General features: G+C 38.1%; 2 protein-coding genes across 2 annotated transcripts in view; both read right to left on the bottom strand.

The window, feature by feature from the left end:
* Rhogef2 (Rho guanine nucleotide exchange factor 2) overlaps positions 1 to 23163 on the bottom strand; it is a 249483-nt gene that overhangs the window by 195357 nt on the left and 30963 nt on the right. The window contains exon 6 of the mRNA XM_071717917.1: positions 4699 to 4923. Coding sequence (XP_071574018.1) covers positions 4699 to 4923 — 225 coding nt within the window. The remainder of the gene's footprint in view (positions 1 to 4698; positions 4924 to 23163) is intronic.
* Positions 8444 to 12236, bottom strand: LOC139779525 (uncharacterized). The gene has a single exon (XM_071717918.1). The coding sequence runs from the start codon at positions 9600 to 9602 to the stop codon at positions 8625 to 8627; it is 978 nt and encodes a 325-aa protein (XP_071574019.1). The 5' UTR covers positions 9603 to 12236; the 3' UTR covers positions 8444 to 8624.

Below are 23163 nucleotides of genomic sequence, written 5' to 3' on the forward strand. Positions count from 1 at the left end.
GGCTGGGGACGTGTACGCGTGTACGTGTGAGTGTACCGTGAATGTGCGTACCGTGTACGTATGAGTCCCGTGAGACGAAAGCGCAACCTTGCGGAGCATTAGTATACTACTACTTGGCTCGGCATTCGGTCGCATGTTTTGACAATTTTTCCATGCCAGTTCGGCCTCCTTATCTCTATTCTTCATGGTAACTAACTATCTATATATGGCTCGACAGCCAACGGCGGAAATATTTAAATGTAATATAACAACTCTATTGTTTATAACTATATATCTCGAAGAGTTTAACCCTTTAACCAATATTGATTTTTGGTAGAATAATTGTTCCTCGCTTGCTCTTTTGGAATATTCAATCGCTCCATTCGTATAATTAATTTTGTATGATACTTTATTGAAAAATTAACAAATTAAAGGCCGAATGCATTATGCGTTACGCAAAAGTTTGTGCTCCGGTCTTTAATTTGTTAATTTTTCGTTAAGTTTTCGATAAAAACGCTAAAGTATCGTACAAAATTAATTATACGAATGGAGCGATTGAATATCCCAATAGAGCAATCGAGGAACAATTATTCTACCAAAAATCAATATTGGTTAAAGAGTTAAACTCTTTAAGATATAGTTATAAACAATAAAGTTGTTATATTACATTTAAATATTTCCGCCGTTGGCTGTCAAGCCATATATAGGTAATTACAATAGGCAGCCATCAATAGGTGGCTGCATCGTGACTTGAAATAATTAATTTGTTAATTTTTCAATAAAAATGCAATAAATTATTAAAGTAATAATGGAGCAATAAGGAGCAATCAAGAAACAATCATTTTATGCTGGATTTAGTTGCACAAAGTTATTAGAAATATATGTTTTTGAGTGATAATATTATATAAATTTTACGCTTTTTGTAAATATTTAAAAAAATATTAATTTGAAAAGGAGAGCAATTCTTGATTCTGAAGGAGCAATTAAGGAGCAATTCTTTGAGCTATTGTTTATTAAAAAATATGAACCTCCAGCACCAACTTATTTCCGGTATCGTTTACTTGTTAATTAATTTTTATTAGAATAGAGTAGTTTTCCAAATAATAAAATATATTTCGATACTTTATCCAAATGATTCTGGAGCGATTGAATGAGAAAAAATGTTTTAGACAATATGTCTGCTATACACTTAAATGATTTTAATTAATTTTCAATTATTGTATGGTTTTCCAAATTCTAAAAAGTTTTTTCCAAATTTCTCCAAATGATTTCCAAACGATTGGAAAAGATAATTATAAATAATTTTTAATTAGTTTGTCAACCATACGTCGGTACCGTATTGACCTCTGACAAGAGGCAGGAGCCATTTATCAGAACATCCTTTTTCAATTTGCATTAGTGCGCAGAGCAACCGTTCTGAATTACTAAAGCGCTTCATGCGCATTGACAAAACGGAACGATTTCGAAGCGCTGCGCAACAGTAATGCGGTCTATGCGTTTCATGCACAACTCGGAACGGACCCGTTAATAGATGTTCTATGGACGGAGACCTGCGCAAAAAAGACGAGTTTTCGTCCGATCTAACCATGATCTCTCGTTAGACGGAGTATAGAAACATACAATACTCACTAAAAAAAATAAAGTTAATTAATATTAATCGAAATATTAATTATATCAGAGATAAGAAATTACGTTTGACAACATAAGTGATTTGCTCATACTTTTGCATAAATCATGTTTCCTTTTGCATAAATCAATTTTCTAGTTATTTCTCATCAAGAGAAGTAACTTTAAGGCTCCTGTTCACTCACTGCAGCCATCTTGGATTGATGACGTCAGAAGCGAGAAAATCATGAAAATATATCATGAAAATTCGTGCGATTTACACTAAAATAAAAATGCTTTTTAATAAAATACCATCTGTAAACGATAAAATAGATTTGTAAAATACACCGAAAATTCCCCTTTTATATGAGTAATCCACATTTGTCGAAGTGAATGTTGCCTAATCAAGAACGAAAACAAGCCGTTTGACAGCTGCCGAATTGAAATAAGTATTTGCTTGCACATATTAAATCACAATAAAGTGGATATCTTCGGTATATTTTAACACTATCATAATAATTTTAAATGTAAAAACACTGCACTAAAATTAAGAATAACGCTGTAAATCGCAAGGATAATTTTGCTTCTTGACGTATCATTTTTCACGTCTTATAGTTCACAGCTTTGCCAAGTCGCCAGGTCGCCACTGTCAACGCAGAGTTGGCTCGCGAGCCAGCAGGAGCCTTAAGTCAGTAAGGTCATCAAGAAGTAACTTTATACAATATTATATATTTTACATTAAAATATTTAGAAATAAAATATTTCATTTATAAAAGATTGTAAGGTTGGTAAGATTGAAGGTTTTAGCCGGCGGTCGTTATTCGTTAAAAAGTTATTAATAAAAAAAAGTTTGGAAAATATAGCAACTATTTTGAGTATTGGAAGGCATAAATGACTAATATATATGTCGAAATAGTTCACGCATACACTTTCCACGCGAAACGAGGTGCCACATGGGTTCGTGGCGTGCTTTACAAGCTCATTTATACATATACATAATGAATTAGACAGTGCTCGTAATTAATTAGTGTTTATTGTGTGTATTAATTTTACAGCGGATACATTCTACGCATAATACGAAAGAAAGAATCAATTCTGTCGTTAAAAGTGTATTTTTTTTTTAAACAAATTCCGCCAAGTAGTAAATATAATGTTCTTCCACAATGCCAAATCGAGGTATTGCTCCGTGGGAAAGACGTCCGTGGGAAAACCAAGTGCCAGCTAAAGCACTTTTCCCAAACGTACAAACAACTCGTCGCTTTTTCTTCTTGCAGTGTTCGACATAATACGTGTTTCGACATTTGAAACGATTCATCATCAAAATCGAGTTCCATAATATTATTACATTTTGAACACGTAATGCGATCGCGAATAACTCCTTTTTCGCACAAAAACCTAATCAAGGCTGCGTAGTCGTATGTTAAATGTAGAAAATCATGTAGAAACATGATTGCCTTTCAGCGTCTACACCAAAACTAAATACGTAGGAAGATTGTATTTCTTGAAAAGACTGTGTTTATGTTCTGTGTTTACACTTTTCACGCGAGACGAGTTGTCATGAATTCGTGGCGTGCTTTACGAGCTCGTTTAAGTAGAGGTGGTATTAAACAAGATAAGTTAGTCGATCATCTATGTGAAAAGAATTGGAGGAGACCCATTTTATGTATTATTAGATGACATAAAATATATGTATTCAGAAAATTAATAGAGAATATATAATGTTTCTCTCATTGTGTATATATATAAACAAGCTTGTGAACCACGCCACGAACCCATGTGGCACCTCGTTTCGCGTGGAAAGTGTACGCGTGAACTATTTCGACATATATATTAGTCATTTATGCCTTCCAATACTCAAAATAGCTGCTATATTTTCCAAACTTTTTTTGTTAATAACTTTTTAATGAATAACGACCGCCGGCTAAAACCTTCTGAAGGTCACTCAGGAGGGTGACCTTGACAACATATGTCAAGGTCAAGGTCATTGGCGAGTGCGGTATTAATGTGCATAATTACCCAGATCACATAAAGCTGTGCAAAAATGCAAATTAATTACTTGCTGAAGTAGAAAAACATTTCTATTTCTAACAAGATTAATTTCTTGATCTACATTAATTATAGATGACTGTCCGCAGTTAATTTAATTGGCGATCAATTTATCAAGTACCACAAAGTAAAAATGCACTTTCTGTGGTTCTTTTCTTTAAAACTATCTACGTACAATCTATTGCAATAACAAAAAATATCACAAAAGTCAATAAACAGTTATAAAAAAATTACATCTTGATTGCTTCAATACTTTTCTCGAAAAAAATTCTTGAAAGACATCCGACCTAACAAAATAGTCAATAGAATACCCCTTTAACAATATGAATTATTCATTTTTTAACATGTAGAAAAAAAGATTAAGTTTGGAATGACAAGTTATATAATTAGAAATCTTGCCATAATCACTTCCGGCTGGCTAAGTTAATCGCCAAGTAATTAATTAATCAAAGTTTGATCGAAATTACTCTAAGCATCTTCTATGGCTCTTACACATAGGATAGAAAATAATATGCTAATTGATCACGTGTCTAATTGATCAACTCTCTCATTTTTTTTAAAACGATAAAAGTTAATTAGCTACTGTTGCCACGTCCTGTGTGTGTAACAATTCTTTCTAGTGAGTTTATACGCTTTAAAATTTTCGATTTTTCTTTTTAACATTTCATATGTTACTTTACTACTAATGTTCTGAAATACTACATGCTGTATTCCTATCATTATATTTTGTATTGGATGACGCAATCAAACTTATCTTCTGAATAATTTCAATTAATAAACGCATCTATGTATATTTTTTCAGTAAAAATAGATATAACATATGATATATATTATATAATCTTTTAGTAAGCACATGTTATCTATAAATATGTTTATTAGAATTATTTAATTTAAAAGTTTAAATTTCTTCCTCAATTTCGAACTATAGTATCTTTTGGTTTCATATACTTAAATTCTCAGATGTGTTAGGTGATAAATAAAAGGTTCTGATAATGTATGTACCAGATCAATTATTTAAAAAAATGTAGTGTACAAAGAAATATATAGAAAAAGGATAAATATGCAGACCTGTTCGTTCGTTGTGCTAATCGCTGCAAGCTGTTCCTGCAAGGTGCGTACTCTTCTCTCAGCACCTGCCAGCTCTGCTTGCACGGCCGTGACATTGGTGTTGCCACTACCGGTACCAGCTTTTGCCAACTCGCTCCGTAATTTGTCTACGTAACTTTGTTCCTTTTCCAACATAAGCTGGAATGTATGAACTCTCTGCGTTTCTAGCTGCCGCTTCTTCTCGAGCTGAAAAAATAAGAGCAATATTTTTTAGGCTCAACCAGAATTACTTATCATCTTTTTAATTACACATTCGGTAATACAATTCGATAAAAGATAATTTTGTTAAAGCCTTTTATTGCTTTTCTCTTACAAATCGTTTTTACAATGTCTCGCTTTTCTCGCTCGCTAGCTTCTGTTTTTCTTGCCTCGTTCATCACGCTCGTCCCTTTTTCACTCTCGCTATCATACACAGATATCGCACAGATCGCGCGGAATATCGCTGAACGAGCAGTATATTAAAAAATATAAGTATAACTCTTACAATTTCGGCCAATCCTGACTTACAGTCCGTCCTCGGACAATTAATTATTATAATCATACAGCAACATAAAATAAGCGATATTATTATAACTGATTGCTTACTTATTATTTAACTTAATATTGAACAATTAACGTATTGGTGATATGTTGGACTGGGCAGTTATATTTAACCATGGTCGCATGTTAGAGGCCTCCCATACTCCACAATAGGGTTTATTAGTATTTTGGAATCCAGTTTTGTCAGCCACCAGATACCTATCATTTCGCAACTCTTTGGCAATCACATATGGTCCTTTAAATTTAGGAATTAGTTTTTTGGAAGCCCCTAGATTTGAATCAAAATTACGTATCATTACTAAGTCTCCCTCATTATAATGATGAGCTTCTTTTCGCTTCTTATTAAATTGTTCTGCGCTTTTTTGCTGATTTGCGACTATATTTTGTGAGGCTTTAGCTCTAATTTCGTCTAGATTCCTATTACTATCTTTTACATCTTCTAAATAATTAGCAACTTCGTCTTTCAAATTTCCACGTTGATTGACACCAAAAAGGAGTTTGCTAGGGACTTCACCAGTACTCTTATTGAAACTGTTATTGATTGCAAATTCGGCGTCTGACAGAACTTGATACCAATTCTTATGTTTATCCGGTTTAATGAGCTTCGCTATCATTGGAGTGAGTAAACGGTTTATGCGTTCGACTTGTCCGTTGGCTTGCGGTGAGCCGGTAGCTACAAGTGTATGCCGAATACCATGATCTACTACAAAATCGTGGAATTCCTGGGAAGTAAATGCACTTCCACGATCTGAAATGATTATTTTAGGTATGCTATAATGTCTGAAATAATCGATAAGATTACGGATAACTTCTGCACTAGAAGTAGTTTTAGTAGCATACAATCTAACATATTTGGTAAACGCATCTATCACTAAGAATACATATCGCTTCGATGGATGTTTATTATCTATTGGCCCTAGATGGTCTATGTGCAAAGTATCGAAAGGAATGTTTCCCTTTGGGATAGAATGGAGTAAACCCTCTTTTCGTCCACTACTAGGAGAAAATGCTATACATTTTAAGCAATTCTTTATGTGATCTTCGACCTTATACTTTAAGTTAGGGAACCAATAGTTGCGCATGATATTATTTAAAGTTTTTTCTACTCCTAAGTGTCCCATTTCGTCATGGTACTTGTACAAAATATTCTTTTCCATCGACGTTGGCACATAAAATAGCAATCCTGAATGTTTTTTTCTATAAATCAAACCATTTCGCATTTCATAATAAGAGTCCTCTTTTTTCTCTAATTTGTCACGTAAATTCCGTATAACTTCATCTTCACCTTGACATATTGAAAGGTTAAATTCTAACGGGTTGTCTTCAATAACCAAAATATTGTTTACTCTACTGAGGGCATCCACATGCTGCATCCGTGCTCCTATCCTATGCTCGACTTCGTAATCGAAATTCTGGAGTTCCAGTGCCCATCGTGCTATGCGTGGATTAATATCTTTTTTATTTAATGTAAGTCTAAGTGAATCACAGTCAGTAACAATCTTAAATTTGATTCCCTGCAAATAAACTCTGAATCTACGTAGGGCGTAAATTATTGCCAACGTCTCCAATTCGAAACTGTGATAGCGACTTTCTATCTCGGAAGTTCGTTTAGAGAAGTAGAATACCGGATGAAATTTTAAATCTGATTTTCGTTGCATAAGGATTGCACCGAATCCTAAGGAGCTCGCGTCACAATGTAATTCGGTGATGTCATTAGGATTGTATATAGCTAATAACGGAGAAGAGATGAGTTTAGATTTTATAGCTTCAAAAGCTTCTAATTCCTTATTACCGAATCTGAAGGGAGTATTAGCCCTAAGTAGATCATATAGAGGTTTAGCAGTAACTGCGAATCCTTCAATAAACTTTCGAAAATAAGAGCTTAATCCGAGAAAGCTATGCACGTTTTTTGTGTTTCGGGGTATGGGAAAGTCTTCAACTGCTGATATGCCACTCATGGTGGGCTGTATTCCTTCTCCAGAGACAGTATACCCTAAGTAGTCTATTTTAGTGGCAAGAAATTCACATTTGTCTAATCTTAGTTCCAATTTATTACGCACTAATAATTGAAAAACTCGTTTCAAGATCGCTAAGTGATGCTCCAACGTCTCTGACATTATCAATATATCATCTAAGTATATCGCAACATCTCCAGAGTCTATTAATTCTTTGAATATTTCGTAAATAAATCGTTGAAATCTGGGCGGCCCGACTTTCAATCCGAAAGGCATTTTTAAATATTCGTAATGTCCTAATGCAGTAACAAAAGCGGTATATTTAATTGATTCGGGCGCCATAGTAATGTGAAAAAATCCGTTCCTTAAATCTAGCCGGCTAAAATATTTCTTATTATTTAAGAGCATAAGTTGATCTTCGATCAATGGTAATGGGTGATTATCCCTGGCTAAAATCTTATTTAGAAAACGGTAATCAACACACATACAAGGCTCGCCATTTTTCTTTTTCACCATAATAATTGGAGAAGCGTATTCGGACTCACTGGGTCGGATTACATTTTTAGCCCTCAAATCGTCCAACATTACACGTAATTGCTCTTTCTCTGCGTACGACATACGTCTAGGCTGGAAATGGAAAGGTTGTGGATTATTTAGATTTAACTTAAGTTCGCTTTTAGTTTCGGTTGTTTCTGGTCGTAACGGTTCCACATAATGCGTAAGATATAATCTTCTTAACTCTGTCTTTATTTCATTAGGTACGTCAGGATTTATTTTTAAGGAATCTATGTCTTTAGTAGTCGAAGTTTCGACATCTATGTTCATAATTGCATCAACTGTTTCTTTTTCTTCCTCTACATTTCTATCGGATAAAACTAACTGGAATAACTTAAGAACATCGCGACCCAGAACAACGCATGATGTCATCGTATCGTTAGGCACAACTAATAACGTAACGTTCTCTTTGGTATGACCATTTAGCGTAACATTAGCGACTATAGATCCCTTAACAATAAGTTGTGATTGATTAATTCCACAAAATTTATTAGCTAAGTGATTGTCTCTTTGAATATTAAAGTGTTTTACGAACTGTTCCTTTATAAAACTAATAGGACTTCCGGTGTCTAACAAAGTACGTAGCGAATAATTATAATTATTACTTTTAAAGCTTATCTGATATTCGACATTCTTTTAAAAATCAGGCTCCTCTGCGACGCTGTCGACGTTGATCACTTCTTTCTTCTCCTCTTTCTTAGGGCAATCTCTCGCTGCATGTCCCATTGTTCCGCATTTGAAGCAGGATCCCCGTTCGCGTTTGGGCTGCTTACACTCGGCGGCTATGTGGCCGGTTCTGCTGCAGTTATAACATCGGATAGTTGTTGAACTCTTATCTTACTCGTTCGCCCTATTCTCCTTGACTCGAAGACTTTTGTCATTGGTCATCTTTGTTCCCTGCCTGACATTCGTATCGGTGCGTAAGGTGATTTTCTTAAAAGACTGCATCAACTCTGCCATAGATGAGAAATTTTGCATCCGTGCTTGATTCTGCAACTGACGATCAGGAATGCCGTCTATAACATAATCCATAATCTCATCTGCTGCTATAAATATCCGATTCGCTTTAATGATTTTGTCATGATAGTAGTCATGGAAACTTTCGCTGGGCTGCCACATGCGTGCCTCGAATTGTTTACGCAAATCGATTTTATTTGGTCGATAATCGAACATCGCTTTCATTTCTTTTAGAAAGTCATCAAGCGTCATTTGTAGCAATTCAGGTTTGGAATGCAGCCAATTTTGTACTTTGCCTTTAAGTCGAGATCCGAGTAAAATCTTTGCGGTATTATCATCGAGTTCATAAGTCTCACTCAGAAATCGTAGCTGCCTTTCCCATTGCTCGAAGTTGGAATCAATACCCGTAAATTCGCCTAGCAGCTCGCCAATTGCTTTAATATTGATCTGCGATTTAGCAATGCGTTCAGAATCATGTGAACGGGGAGACGTGTTTCTCAAAAGCTCATTTTCACGCCTCATTAAATCTAATTCTCGCTCCATCAATAGTTTTTCACGTCGCATAAATTCGAGTTCCTGAGCATAATCGAGTCTTCCCGTTTCGGCCGGTAGTACTGACCTTTGGTCCTCCGCATTTCCGGTTACCTGGGACGTCGTAAATGTCCTCGCTATTTCCTGATTATCCTGCGCCATTTCATCGTCTTCGTCCATCCACGTTCCTTCCGGATCTGCCTGCATTATCCTGCCTATCAACTCCGATTTATTTCCGCTCGTACTCAAGCCTAACCGCTTAAGTTTCTGCTTCAGAGTATTAACCGAAAAATCCAGCGGACTCTTCCTTGTTTCGTTGTCCGCCATAATCAATTCTTGATGTCTGATATCGTTACTTTCTAGAAGATTCTCGTCTCAACCTCGAATCGTCACGTAATACATAAACTCGTGGACCGGTTCTCGGCACTTAATTCACGGGATTCGAACTCACAAGATTTGGATCTTTATCCCACTTCTGAAATTGTTAGAGCCTTTTATTGCTTTTCTCTTACAAATCGTTTTTACAATGTCTCGCTTTTCTCGCTCGCTAGCTTCTGTTTTTCTTGCCTCGTTCATCACGCTCGTCCCTTTTTCACTCTCGCTATCATACACAGATATCGCACAGATCGCGCGGAATATCGCTGAACGAGCAGTATATTAAAAAATATAAGTATAACTCTTACAATTTTGTATGTAACTTTTCAGCGTTAAAAATTTTATTACTAATCGCCGTTTGGTACGCAATAAAGAAAAGAAGTTCATAATAAATAACACTATTACGCAACAACACGGCAGGAAATGAAAAATTTTGCACGCTTAGATTAGATACTCGAGGTTACTAAAATGCTACAACTTGCAACATCCTCATTATTCGGTGCTCTATGAGAGACTTTATTTATCTATAAGGGGGCTACTTTTGATTGGTCGGCCATTTTTCTTCAAAAACAAGAGAAAGAAAGAGAAAGAGATATAAGAGAAAAAGAGAAAGCAATATGAATGTATATCGCTTTCTCTTTCTTCCTTATATGCTTTTCTCTCGCAGGATTTTGAAAAAATCGCCTGATGGCCAGTCTCTGATTATAGGGTCTCTAATACGAATAATAATGTTACGTAGCCTTAAAAGCCTAATCTACAATATGCTCTTTGATTTTTGTTTCGTGTTCTGTCTTTTGTTCTTTGTTTCTTGGATTTTTGTCACATAGAGTTGAGTGGAGCCGAGGAACATCGCCATATAACCTCAACTAACGTCAACGCTACGCTAGTGCAGTTCATAGAGCTCACTATCGCTATCACGCTATTGGCTCCATAAACAGTGTTGGTAAGCGTTTGCGTTTATAACCCTAATAGCGTCTCCCCGAACGCACGAGGTTCGGCGTGAGTCGTCATACGAGACGGACGTGTGTCTTGCGCGCTTGGCTTATCTTGTTTTGAGCATTGTTCTTTTTGGTCGTGCGCATAGTAGTGTGTCGATCCGGGGGGTGGTTTCTGAGCTCCTTATTCGGGGGGTGTTCATAAATATTAATTTTGCCTGCTCCCCTCTCGGAGGGGGAGCGATTATTTATCGCTATCAGAACTTTGAACGGATATGGCGGAACGAAGTGACACGCAGCTCGTGCATGATAGCCCTCGCACCTCTGACGATGAGATACATATCAATTCGAATAAGAAAATGAGAATTAGTATCTCTGACCAAGAGTTTGAAGCAATCACCAAAGACCTTAGGGAAGAGAAAAATACTTCGGAGACAGATTGGAACCTAGCAAGAAACCGAAGACATCACTCCTCTAAAAAACAGAGGGACGAGAAAGTGAATAGAAGACGTAATGTAGTCTTCAACGCAGGTGATCCTACCCCGAACGAGGATATGGAAGTGGACGTAGGACATGCCGATAATAGTAAAGATGCTCAGGGCCACGAACTTTTGATAAACCAAGCGTCCCTGAGCAGTAGTAAAGATAATATTGACGACGTTGCCTATGCGACGAATCAACGTAGTAATAATGAAAAAACGGCGAGCCGAAGTGGATCACGTGATGCCGGCGTGAATAACAGTCCGCCCGATACGCTCCCTGACAGGTAAATTTATGTTGTATGAGGTACTGAGTTGAGAAAATTTTCTTCTCAACATGCGACCCCGCTAGAAGCCCAGCAATTTGTTAGGTTCGACGAGGATTTCCGAGGTAAAGCAAAAATCACTTTGAAGCTCCCTCCCGATCAGACCTCTACCAAAAAAAGTAAGAATTTAATTAAAATATGGATGGTTCTCTCGGAACACCAGATTTGTCCAATATCGGTCGTTATGACAAACCATTTTTCGGCTGAGGCAGTTTTTAAAGATTACATTGACGCTAATCATGCCTTGGATAAAATTGAAAAGCTTCCGGATCCAAAAAAATTGAAAGCCTTATTAGAACAGCGCTCGGTCATTTGTAAAGGGTATTATATCGGATTGGCCCTCGTCGATTCCTGAGCTATGGTCGGTAATTCAGGATAGATCCAACATTATCAAGCTTGAACGTATGTACCGACATAAATGGGATAATGTGGATAAGAAATCGGTCTTATCGGGGACGGATAATATCATTATTATAACACTAAAGGACGAGAGTACCCGTGATTTAAAAATTTTTACCAACGGTGTTGGTCTTAAGGTTAGACCGTACGTGCCGCAAGCCAGACAATGTTTTAATTGCTATAGATTTGGTCACACCAAAGTGGCTTGCAAGAGTGAGACACGGTGCATTATTTGCGGGGATAAAGCCCACGGTCAATGTGATAAACCAGTTAGATGCTGTAATTGCGGAGGTCAGCATAAATCTACTTATAGAAGCTGCCCTGTGTATGAGAAAACTAAGGATATTAATATTGTTATGGCGTACAATAATGTGTCTTTTCATAATGCTTTACGTATAGTGGAGAGCAGAGAACAATTAGTAGGAGAGCCGACTGCATAAAACTCCCTCATCGAACATACGGCTGAATTTTATTCGAATCGATAGCTTTTAGTGATTAACGTAACCCTGTGCCGGGTTTTATATGCCCTGAAACTTGACCGAAGTGTTAAAAAAAGGCCACTTCCGGTATGATTTTTTAAGATAAAACCCCCTTAAAGAACATACGGCTGAAACTTGTGCCAATCGATTCAGGATGTTAAGCACTTTGATGAAAAAATATGCTGCCACCCTCCACCTTGACAGGAACCATGGCAGCAACCCTTAAACGTGACATATTTTCGTACCGTACCTCCCTCACAGAACATACAATTTTTTTATTTTTTGAAATGTAGCTCGAACATTCCTAAACATAAAAAAACAATGCAGCCATCGCTGGCCTTGACCAAAAATTTGTGTGCCACCCGTAAGTCGCGCGACTTTTGGCTGCCAATTTGTAACGGGTCAATACTTCCCTCACAGAACATACAATTTTTTTATTTTTTGAAATGTAGCTCGAACATTCCTGAACATAAAAAAAACAATGCTGCCATCGCTGGCCTTGACCAAAAATTTTTGTGCCACCCGTAAGTCGCGCGACTTTTGGTTGCCAATTTGTAACGGGTCAATACTTCCCTCACAAAACATACGGATAATCTCTTGCCATGTATTTAAATAGAAAATAAGACAATCTTTGACGAGAACGATCTTAAGAACCGACTACCCTAACAAAATAATTCACAAAATTGCGTTACCTAACTCAACCCAAGTGATATGTATTTAAAAAAAAGATATAAAATCTTTAAATTGCGCCAATTGCAAAGAGAATATATATATTGCTTTGAAAAATAATTGTTGCGTAACTACTTTTTAAAAAATAAAACTCAAGTGGTACGTATTTTTGTATTCTCATTCAAGGGTCTTCTCATTCCAACCCAAGCTAATTCTTTTTAACAAAATTATAATATTACAAAGAATCTGTTGTGTGAACTAGATAGGTTTGAGAACGCGCTAATTGTAAGACTGATGTAGAGATGGCGTTGCGTAGGCGGGGCACACAGAACAAGCGTAGCGTGCCTTTAGAGAAGTAATACCAATAAAGCCACGTACTTATATTCACTCTTGCCTGATAATTATTACTGTCCTCGGTAACACTACAGAATCATTTTAATCACAAAGAATTAAAGAGATAACAGTACAAAATAAAAATATTTAATTAAAATAAAATAAATTTTTCTTGCAAAAAAACTTGGCGCTGCTTTTTTACTCCCGCCGCATACTTCCCTAAATTACGTTTATTGCTTTTTTATTATTCAATCAAAAATTTTGTGCTTTATTAAATTCAATCAAAATTTTAGTAGGAGAGACCGGGGCTAAACCGCCAGTTTTTTTTCGGTGCCGACTTTTAACAACAAAATAAATAATTTTAGTTAAATGTGGTATACCACTGTAAAGAGTGAACCTTTAGCTACAAAATTTATATAGGAAATTTTCATCTATGTTGCTTTGTTTAACCGGTATCAGGCCTCTGGCACTCGGTAGTTTTACGTGACCCCCTTAATGTCCGAGATCCGCTAGGGGCGCTGGTAGTAACTTGGTCCGTTAAGATGGCTGAGATTCCGCTCAATCTCGCCATCCCGCGCAGTAGGTAGTCAATGACAGTCAGTCTTTGCACCTGCGAGCCCTACATAACGCACGTAGACGCGATAGCTCAAACAAACGGTCAGTCGACACGGAAAATAGTTTGCCATACCCGTTCGGAAAAACGTAGGCTCGTTTCTCGGGGCGCGCGTTGCTCGTCCGAGCTAAATCTCGTGATTTATACATGATATCGGGGAATCGGTATCGCTCTTGCTCGAATTTGCCTCTCGGGGAGGTATTTTGCCTCTTAATTATATATTGCACACGCGAGATACGGTGTAATCGGTTCTACGTGCGATTGCTCCGTCAACGCCTAACCTAACCTAATCAGTGTGACTTGATGTGACTTGGTGACTGTTGATCAGTGTTGATCTATATTGATCTATATCAATCTGTATATCAGTGTATATGCGCATCATGCCACATTGCATAGCACCAGGATGTACTTCTGGATATAAATCGAATCCAGAAGTAACATTTTTTCGCTGTGCCTAAAGATCAAAGTATAATAAATTTGTGGCAAAATGCTATACGAAGAAAAGACTTTGTGGTTCGGTCAGGACAGTTTCTTTGCGAGAAACATTTTTTGGCTGATGATATACTGTGGAAGCGAGAACTTAAAGATTCTGATAGACAAGTGCTCGGCGTTGTAAGTTGTAAGCAAAATATTTTGTTATCTATTTAACTCAACAATACAGCTTATATAAATCTTCACCTCCTAGTCGTATTATAAACAACCGAGGTTGCGAAAAGGGACCGTGCCATCACAATTTCCGTGGACAGAAATTTCCATACCGCTGCAAGACACATCGCTTCAAGAAACAGCACAGAATCCAGCGCATGACGTCTCACAGCATTGTATACAAGGAAATCTACAAGAAGCAATGTCAGATGAGCCACCTAAATTCTCTTTTACAGATTTGGTAGCTTGTACTACATTGCGAGTACCAGTAAACTGGACCAGACGTACCGTAATCTGTGATGGAATTAAAATTGAGTCATTTGTGACTGTAACGTGTCTAAAAATTGAAAACAGTTTTGTCACTGTCAATATAAAAGAACTCGTGCAAGAAAACTTAAATCTCAAAGTTAATGTAATGTGCAAACCTTTTGACGCTACCAGTTTTGGTATTTGCGGTGACACAATAAGTAGTATTGAAGACGTAGAAACTACATTAAACACTTTGGATTTATGAAAAATTTGTTGTGGAGCGTCTGCTGCAAGCACGCACAGTTACAGCGACAATATTGTTTAAAATTTATTTTGACATTTCTTTCCATTTTTCCACATTTTTTAGAATTTTTTTGGTATGATACGACAAGCAGGAGGAGCAAACGATCATCCTGCAACTCCAACTTTTCTGCAGTTATATAAGATCCTATCCACATTTAGCATTCTGAAACCCCCCACCTGTGGAAATTGTTCGAATCAAGATGCGCCTCGTAATTTTCTTATTTCCTTGTCAGATATTAAAAGTATTTATACAGATTCAAGTAAGAAAGTTGATATTCGTGAATCGATCAAAAAACGGTTGAATTCCTTAATTGAATGTGAAGAATGGGATTTTATCGAATCAGTTGAGGATGATTATGCTTTGCCAGAAGTTGTCGACTGTTTAATTTATTACAGCACCGGTATTATTACAAAAAGAATTGTGCAATTTTCAAAATGCGATGTCTGTAAGAAAGCATTTGAGAATACGGTACATCAATCTGAGCCTATTTCATTATTTTTTGAAGTGACAGGTAATAGGCAGTTACCTACTCCCAATAAAAAATTATACGTATTTTTACGGCATGTAGAACATTCGTTTCAAAAGCATCATATTTCTAGTAACATTCTAGAGCTAATCATTACAGACATTCTGCAAAGCACAGTCATGACATTTCCATGCATCGACCATGCAGAAGAAATTATGTCACTTATTATTTATTTTTACGTTGAAACTCGTATGCGTCAATACGCAAAACTATATAATAGAGATCAAATAAAAAAGAGTGGATTGAAAAAAAAGAATCTAAATTCTATAATACATAAAATAAAAAAATATTTATATTTGCATACATCAATGTGCCATTTATTTATTAACCTAATCCTGTCCCTTAAAAATTAAGAAATATATTTTTATATACATCCCGGTTACTTATAAGCACTAAACACAACAAAAATACTATTTCGTTCTAGCTTGACACACTCATTATTCGCAAATCCCAAATCGCAGAATTACGTAGAAAATATTTTAGCGCACAGTTGCGTTTTGAAAAGTGTTGCGGCATGGGACTAAACGGACCAAAGCGGACTAAGTTACTACCAGCGCCCCTAGCGGATCTCGGACATTAAGGGGGTCACGTTTTAACCTAGAAACATAGGCGAGTGCCAGAGGCCTGACCGGTATAGAGCAAAAACGACAACGGTGGAAAAATTGAAATCTCAAAAATGCCGGGGTTGAACCGCCACCCCCCCCGGGATAAATCAGTTTCAGGTTTGATCGCCCATGAAATATTAGATATCTACACTGGATTCGTGTTCAGCATGCATTACTCTTTATAATCAGCATGCATTTATAATCACGTACCTCGAGATTTGGAGAGCAAATATTATTGCAGATATTACAAAATTTCCACGCGCAGAAAATTTCACTTTTCACCACGAAAACACGTTTGCCTCCGTAAAAATCATAACACGGCAGGTAACCTGCCGAAACTCCGTTGGTCACATGGGTACCATAAGCAGCGTTTACAATGTTAATAGCGAGTTCGCACAATATACAGGTTCCGAGATATTTGATTTGGCGGTTCAACCCCGTTGGCGGTTTAGCCCCGGTCTCCCCTACTTTATTAAATTTCTAGGTCTAGCAGCGCCAAGTTTTTTTTACAAGAAAAATTTATTTATTTTATTAATAAGTCGCGCGACTTACGGGTGGCACAAAAATTTTTTGTCAAGGCCAGCGATGGCAGCATTGTTTTTTTATGTTCAGGAATGTTCGAGCTACATTTCAAAAAATAAAAAAATTGTATGTTCTGTGAGGGAAGTATTGACCCGTTACAAATTGGTAGCCAAAAGTCGCGCGACTTGTGGGTGGCACAAAAATTTTTGGTCAAGGCCAGCGATGGCAGCATTGTTTTTTTATGTTCAGGAATGTTCGAGCTACATTTCAAAAAATAAAAAAATCGTATATTCTGTGAGGGAGGTACGGTACGAAAATATGTCACGTTTAAGGGTTGCTGCCATGGTTCCTGTCAAGGTGGGGGGTGGCAGCATATTTTTTTATCAAAGTGCTTGACATCCTGAATCGATTGGCACAAGTTTCAGCCGTATGTTCTTTAATAGTTAGGGAGCTGGGTGCCAAAATTTCTATATGATTTGTTCATGTGGCAGACATTATTAATAGCGATAATTGTACCATAAGAAACATTAAGGACTGCGTCTGCCACCATGGTAGCGCTGCGTTGTCAATTGACAGCGCTTCGAATTTGTTTTAAAAAAAAGGGGGTACTATATGATTTGTTCATGTCTGCCTCTGAGGCTGATGTTCAGAATCCTTCTGAAAACGAAGAAAATCGAAGAGGCAGACATCCAGGGCTCTGACTTTAGTAGTAATCAATTTTTCAAGTTTTTTTTATGATTTAAAAAAGTGTATATGAAGTGTACACTTGGCAGACCTGAATTGTTCGATTAAAGACAATGTGAAGGACCACAGAAAAATGGTCTGCCAGCATGTTGCCTCTGCGTTGTCAATTGACAGCGCTTCAAAAATGTTAAAAAAAAAGATGTGCTATATCATGTGTTCATGTCTGCCTCTTGGACTGATGTTTAGATTTCTTATAAAAAAGAAGAAAATCGATGAGGCAGACATCCAGGCCTCTGATATTCCAAAGGCAGACCATTTGAATATATTTTTGAAAAACTCGACAATCGCGCCAAGCTACAAGTGCTTTTTTTTACTTTTTTATTACCTGTTGGGTTGAGTTAATAAAAATTACTAAACAAAATAATAATATTAAAACTAATAACAATAATCAGCCGTAATACCCGCTTTCCTTTGATTCTCCTTGAATTTCAAAAAATTGTACAGTTCAAAATCAGTGAGCAAAATGTCTGCCAAATTTTTTTCGTATTCAGGGAGTCATAATGAATCGAATGGACGCAACTAGAATCATGAGCAAATGACTTAATAGAGCTTTTTTTTTTTACATTTTTACAACTACGTCCCGTGATATTGCAGAGCCCTGGATGTCTGCCTCATGGATTTTCTTCGTTTTCAGGATGATTTTGACCATCAGCCTCAGAGGCAGACATGAGCAAATGATTTAGTACTTATTTTTTTTTACAATTTTGAAGCGCTGTAACGCAAAAACGCAGCGACGTAGGATCTTAATTGACTGGACCAAATCGATTCGTATTGATCTGAACTTTAATCCCTATCGATATGAAACATGAACAAATCATATACCGATTTGGCACCCAGCTCCCTAACTATAAGGGGGTTTCATCTCAAAAAATCATACCGGAAGTGGCCTTTTTTTAACACTTCGGTCAAGTTTCAGGGCATATAAAACCCGGCACAGGGTTAACCACTAAAAAAGCTATCGATTCGAATAAAATTCAGCCGTATGTTCGATGAGGGAGGGTTTTGTGCAGCCGGCTCTTGGACTAAATCACCTATGGTGCCTTATGACAGATACTCATGCCCTGAGGCATGGCCTGGATTACCCTCCCCCAAGGGCAGGCCCCTCTCCGAGCCAGTGCGGTCGAAGTATGTGGATCAGGATAAACGCTTGGATGGTGTCTCCGGTGCCCCAGGTGCGCGTCCGGAAGAAGTTTCTCGTTATCATGGCCATGTCGACACGAGAAGAGTCAACGATGGCAAACGCGGCGAGTCAGATAGGTCCAGTCGTGATTATTGTAAACAGTCTGATTTGCGCGCTGGCGAAATCTCGAAGGAAAAAAGAGGTATTCTCGTGTCCGCTGCCCGAAACGGGGCCGCTTGGTCACGGGCTATGAGTGGCGGGGCTATTGCGGACGAGGCTGGTGAAGAGCCGAGCTCCGCTCGCACTGATTCTGCGCGGTCTGACGACTGGATTCTCGTCAGGGAGGCGATCGCTGGAATTTTGCAATTGTTACAAAGAGTCCCGGAGGCCCGGGATCTTTTATTAAACGCTATTGACGGTACTAATGACTACGGTCGGACAAGGGATAAGTCTCTTTCTTTCGATACATCTAGTGATACTAGAGATTATAGGAAGAGCGTATCAAGAGTCCGCAAAGAGGAGGGAATGGAGAGACGTAATATGGATGATAGGTTTAACGATTCTTTAAGGGGCTTTCCCGAGATGAGAAGTAATGAGAGGTCTCACACACCTCTCTCTTTGTATTAAATTTCAAGCTTTTACTCTGGAATTGTCGTGGCTATAAAAGCAATAAGAACGAGCTCTCCAAGCATATATTGGACTATGATATCATTGTCCTTACGGAAACCAAATGTTCTGGCAATAACCGAGTGTACTTTTCAGGATACAAAACTCTACACAGCCAAAATCTGCTAGGAAGCGGTGGAGTTACGGTGTCGATTCGGTCTCACATTGAGTTTGAAATTATACGTAACACTGACATCCTTCCTTTTGGTTATGATACAGTGGGTATCAGAACAAAAAATCTTAACCGCAACTTGAACATTATAGTGGTATACAGACATCCACAGGAATCTATCGTCCCGCGAGATCTCCGGTCTTTGTGCAATTTGGCTGGAAACAGCGAGGACACCATTATCCTGGGTGACCTGAACGCCCATAATGAAATTGTGATTTTATCAATGGCAATGGTGAGATATTGTTCAATACTATGAACGATAAAGAATTTTTTTGTGTCAATGTCGACACAAAGTCCAGAGTGGGCTTTCGTGGTCAGCGGGATTCCAACCTGGATCTATTATTTGGAATCAAAGGTGTCATAAATAGAATTGACTATCAACAGCTGGAGAAAACTTGGGGCATCGATGACTACCCTATTTCTTTTTCATTTGATTACACAGGCCGACAAAATTTTGCGAAACTCCAAAACCTGAGACCAGACTATACTTTTCCAAAGGTTTTCGGTCTGCTAAATCCGAATCCGCCAGCGGAATTGCTCCATCACATCAGGTTTTCGAGATATCCTAACCTGAAAGTGCAAAAAACAGTTTTTCGCTATATTCGGGGTTATATTAAACCGCGAATTAATTTTTCTCCACAAAACTCGTTACGGCATCTGAAAGTACTACTCTTCGCCTTCAAAATGCTTTTTGAATTTTTCAGATATCTTATTTCTTCTCGGAGATATCGTCCGTTGAAATTTTTTAGTTTGGCGTTTTCGTTACAACCTCCCTAACCTCGAAAAAAATCTAAGATTTTCGAATTCGCCTTTTTTTTGATCAATTAGGCAGACCACAGTTATGTATTCTTATGTTTTTGGAGTAGCTGAATTTGAAATTGCAGTCTGCTTACCCCATCGAGTCCCCCCCCCCCCCCATAGCTATGACTCGATGGGGTAAGCAGACTGCAATTTCAAATTCAGCTACTCCAAAAACATAAGAATACATAACTGTGATCTGCCTGATTGACAAAAAAAAAGGCAAATTCGAAAATCTTAGACTTTTTTCGAGGTTAGGGAGGTTGTAACGAAAACGCCAAACTAAAAAATTTCAACAGACGATATCTCCGAGAAGAAATAAGATATCTGAAAAATTCAAAAAGCATTTTGAAGGCGAAGAGTAGTACTTTCAGATGCCGTAACGAGTTTTGTGGAGAAAAATTAATTCGCGGTTTAATATAACCCCGAATATAGCGAAAAACTGTTTTTTGCACTTTCAGGTTAGGATATCTCGAAAACCTGATGTGATGGAGCAATTCCGCTGGCGGATTCGGATTCAGCGGGCCGAAAACCTTTGGGAAAGTATAGTCTGGTCTCAGGTTTTTAAAAATGTCGGCCTGTGTTATTAGGAGCAGATTTACAGAAAAGTTACAAACAGAATTACTTGGAAAAAAAAATTACTTGGAAAAAAAAAAGATTTGGTCACAGTTTCGCGTCTTGGTGGATGGAGATATTAGAGCCAATTTGCTCCCGCATATTGATTTGTTCAAGGAAGACCTAAATAAATATTATAATCGTTTTATTGGTATTTTAAGAGGCGCGGTGGACCGTGCCTCTGATATACGACGCGACGGGAACAAAGGCGGTTGCCCTGTTGACCCCAACAAGCGAAAAAGACCCAACAGATGGTGGGATGGGAAATGCGACCGTGCCAACCAAGATAGAAAACTTGCTTTCACGGCATTTAAGAGAAGTAAAAGCTTACACTCATGGGTGGAATACAGAAGATTGTGCGCTCTGGCCAGGAAGACGTAAAAAGGAAAATTTTGAAAATTTCTGCAAGGAAATTAACAGGTTTACAAGTTTGAGTTACGTGTGGAATACCATGAGAATTCTGAAAAATGCCAGAAAAAAATGTAAAGTGGAATAAATGGCAAACAAATAATAGAGAGGAGGAAATTAAAAGGGAAATCGACAAGCTTGCTCCTCCATGCGTGGGTACGGAGCCAGTATGTGACTTTGGTGTGCTATATGAGGATGCCGCTCTCGGTTTAAGAGAGTCTTCGTTTCAGCGATCTGAGCTGGATAGGGCCATCGACATGGTAAGAAGAAATTCTGCCCCTGGACTGGATGTTATAAAGTACAGAATGATTAGAGAGCTTCCGGAGGTTGGTCGCATATGCTTGCTTGAACTGTTTAACATTGTCTGGTCTACAGGTACTTTGCCGGCTGATTGGTTGCAGTACCAGGTTGTATTCATTGACAAGGTTGGTCGAGAGAAGGTTCGCCCAATCTCTCTGTCGTCATGCATGGGCAAATTAATGAAACGTATGATCAACGAGAGACTGTTCTGGTGGGCGGAAAAGGAGAATAAATTCAGCAAGACTCAAAATGGTTTCAGGAGAGGTAGATCATGCGTTGACAGTTTGGTCAAAATTACTTCGGACATCCGGGCATCTATGTGCGTAGGTGAATATACTTTGGCGGCTTTTTTGGACGTTTCGTCAGCGTACGACAACGTGGATTACCGCATCATGGTGGACAAATTGAAGGCACTCAATTGCCCTGCAGGTATAATTAAAATCAATAAATGACTTTACCTGAGAACGGTACAATTCACGAGAATTTGTTGATCGTCTTGTCTTCAAGGGGCTCCCGCAGGGTGCCGTTCTGAGTCCAGCAATTATTCTCTATTCACTGAAGGTCTGTGTTCTGATTTACCAGAGGGTGTGGAGGCCATAGAGTTTGCTGATGACATTGGACTTTATGTATCCGGCCCTAATCGACGGCGTAATCGGCTTCTCTTTCAACTGGCAGTTAATCAGATCACCGAAAAACTGAGTAAGATCGGTCTGGGTATTAAACCGAAAAAGACGGTTCTTGAGGAATTCTCAAAATGCGGCGGCTGGGACAGAACTCTGAGTATGCAGGTTCAGAATTGTGTAGTATTCAACAGCAGGGAAGGAAAATTCCTTGGAATCTGGCTGGATAACGGCCTCAAGTTTTATCGCCAGGTTCAAGAAGTGAGAGGAAAGGTTAATAGAGCAAATTCCATTTTGAAATATTTATGCAAGGTTTCGAAGGGCATGAGAAGGTTAACACGGCTCTTATGTTATACAAGAGTCTGGTGAGATCTGTAACTGATTACGGCAATTTTGTATATTATCCCAGGGAAAGTGCTTATCAGCTCAAGCTGGAAAGAACTCTATATCGGTGTTCGCACGGCTTTGGAATACAAAAACAGCACCCTCAATAATGTTATCGTTGCGGAAGCCAAGGTGAGACTGATTAGAGATCGGACCGAGATGCTTGCTAAGAATTTCGTCGGCAAGACTATTGCATACAACGACATTGGCTTGTGTCACAAGCTGCAACGACTCTACAAACAGGGAAACTTCGCCCCTTATCGCCAGCCAACGTACAAATTGTCCCTACTGTCTCTTGTTTGGAAGACATACATCTCATTCAGGGTAGGAATAGGTCAACCTAGAAAATTCGAGATTTTTCAAGGGTCTTTCGGTGCACACACATACAAGGCTGTAGTTGACACCTCAATTGGAGAATTTAGAAAGACTAATAACAAGTACTCTGACGAGGCACTCATCCGTGATGTAATTTTTAAATATGAATTAAGACCTTCGTCGGAGATTATTTTTACAGACGGGTCATATGATGAGTCAAATAGCGCTACTGGCGGTAGTATCGTTATTAGTGACCAAGAAATCGCATATAAGATGAGTCTTCCTAA

Source organism: Temnothorax nylanderi, unplaced genomic scaffold (assembly GCF_030848795.1).
Source record: "Temnothorax nylanderi isolate EJ_2023f unplaced genomic scaffold, tnyl_v1.0 TNYL_tig0229_pilon, whole genome shotgun sequence".
Taxonomy (NCBI): Eukaryota; Metazoa; Arthropoda; class Insecta; order Hymenoptera; family Formicidae; genus Temnothorax; species Temnothorax nylanderi.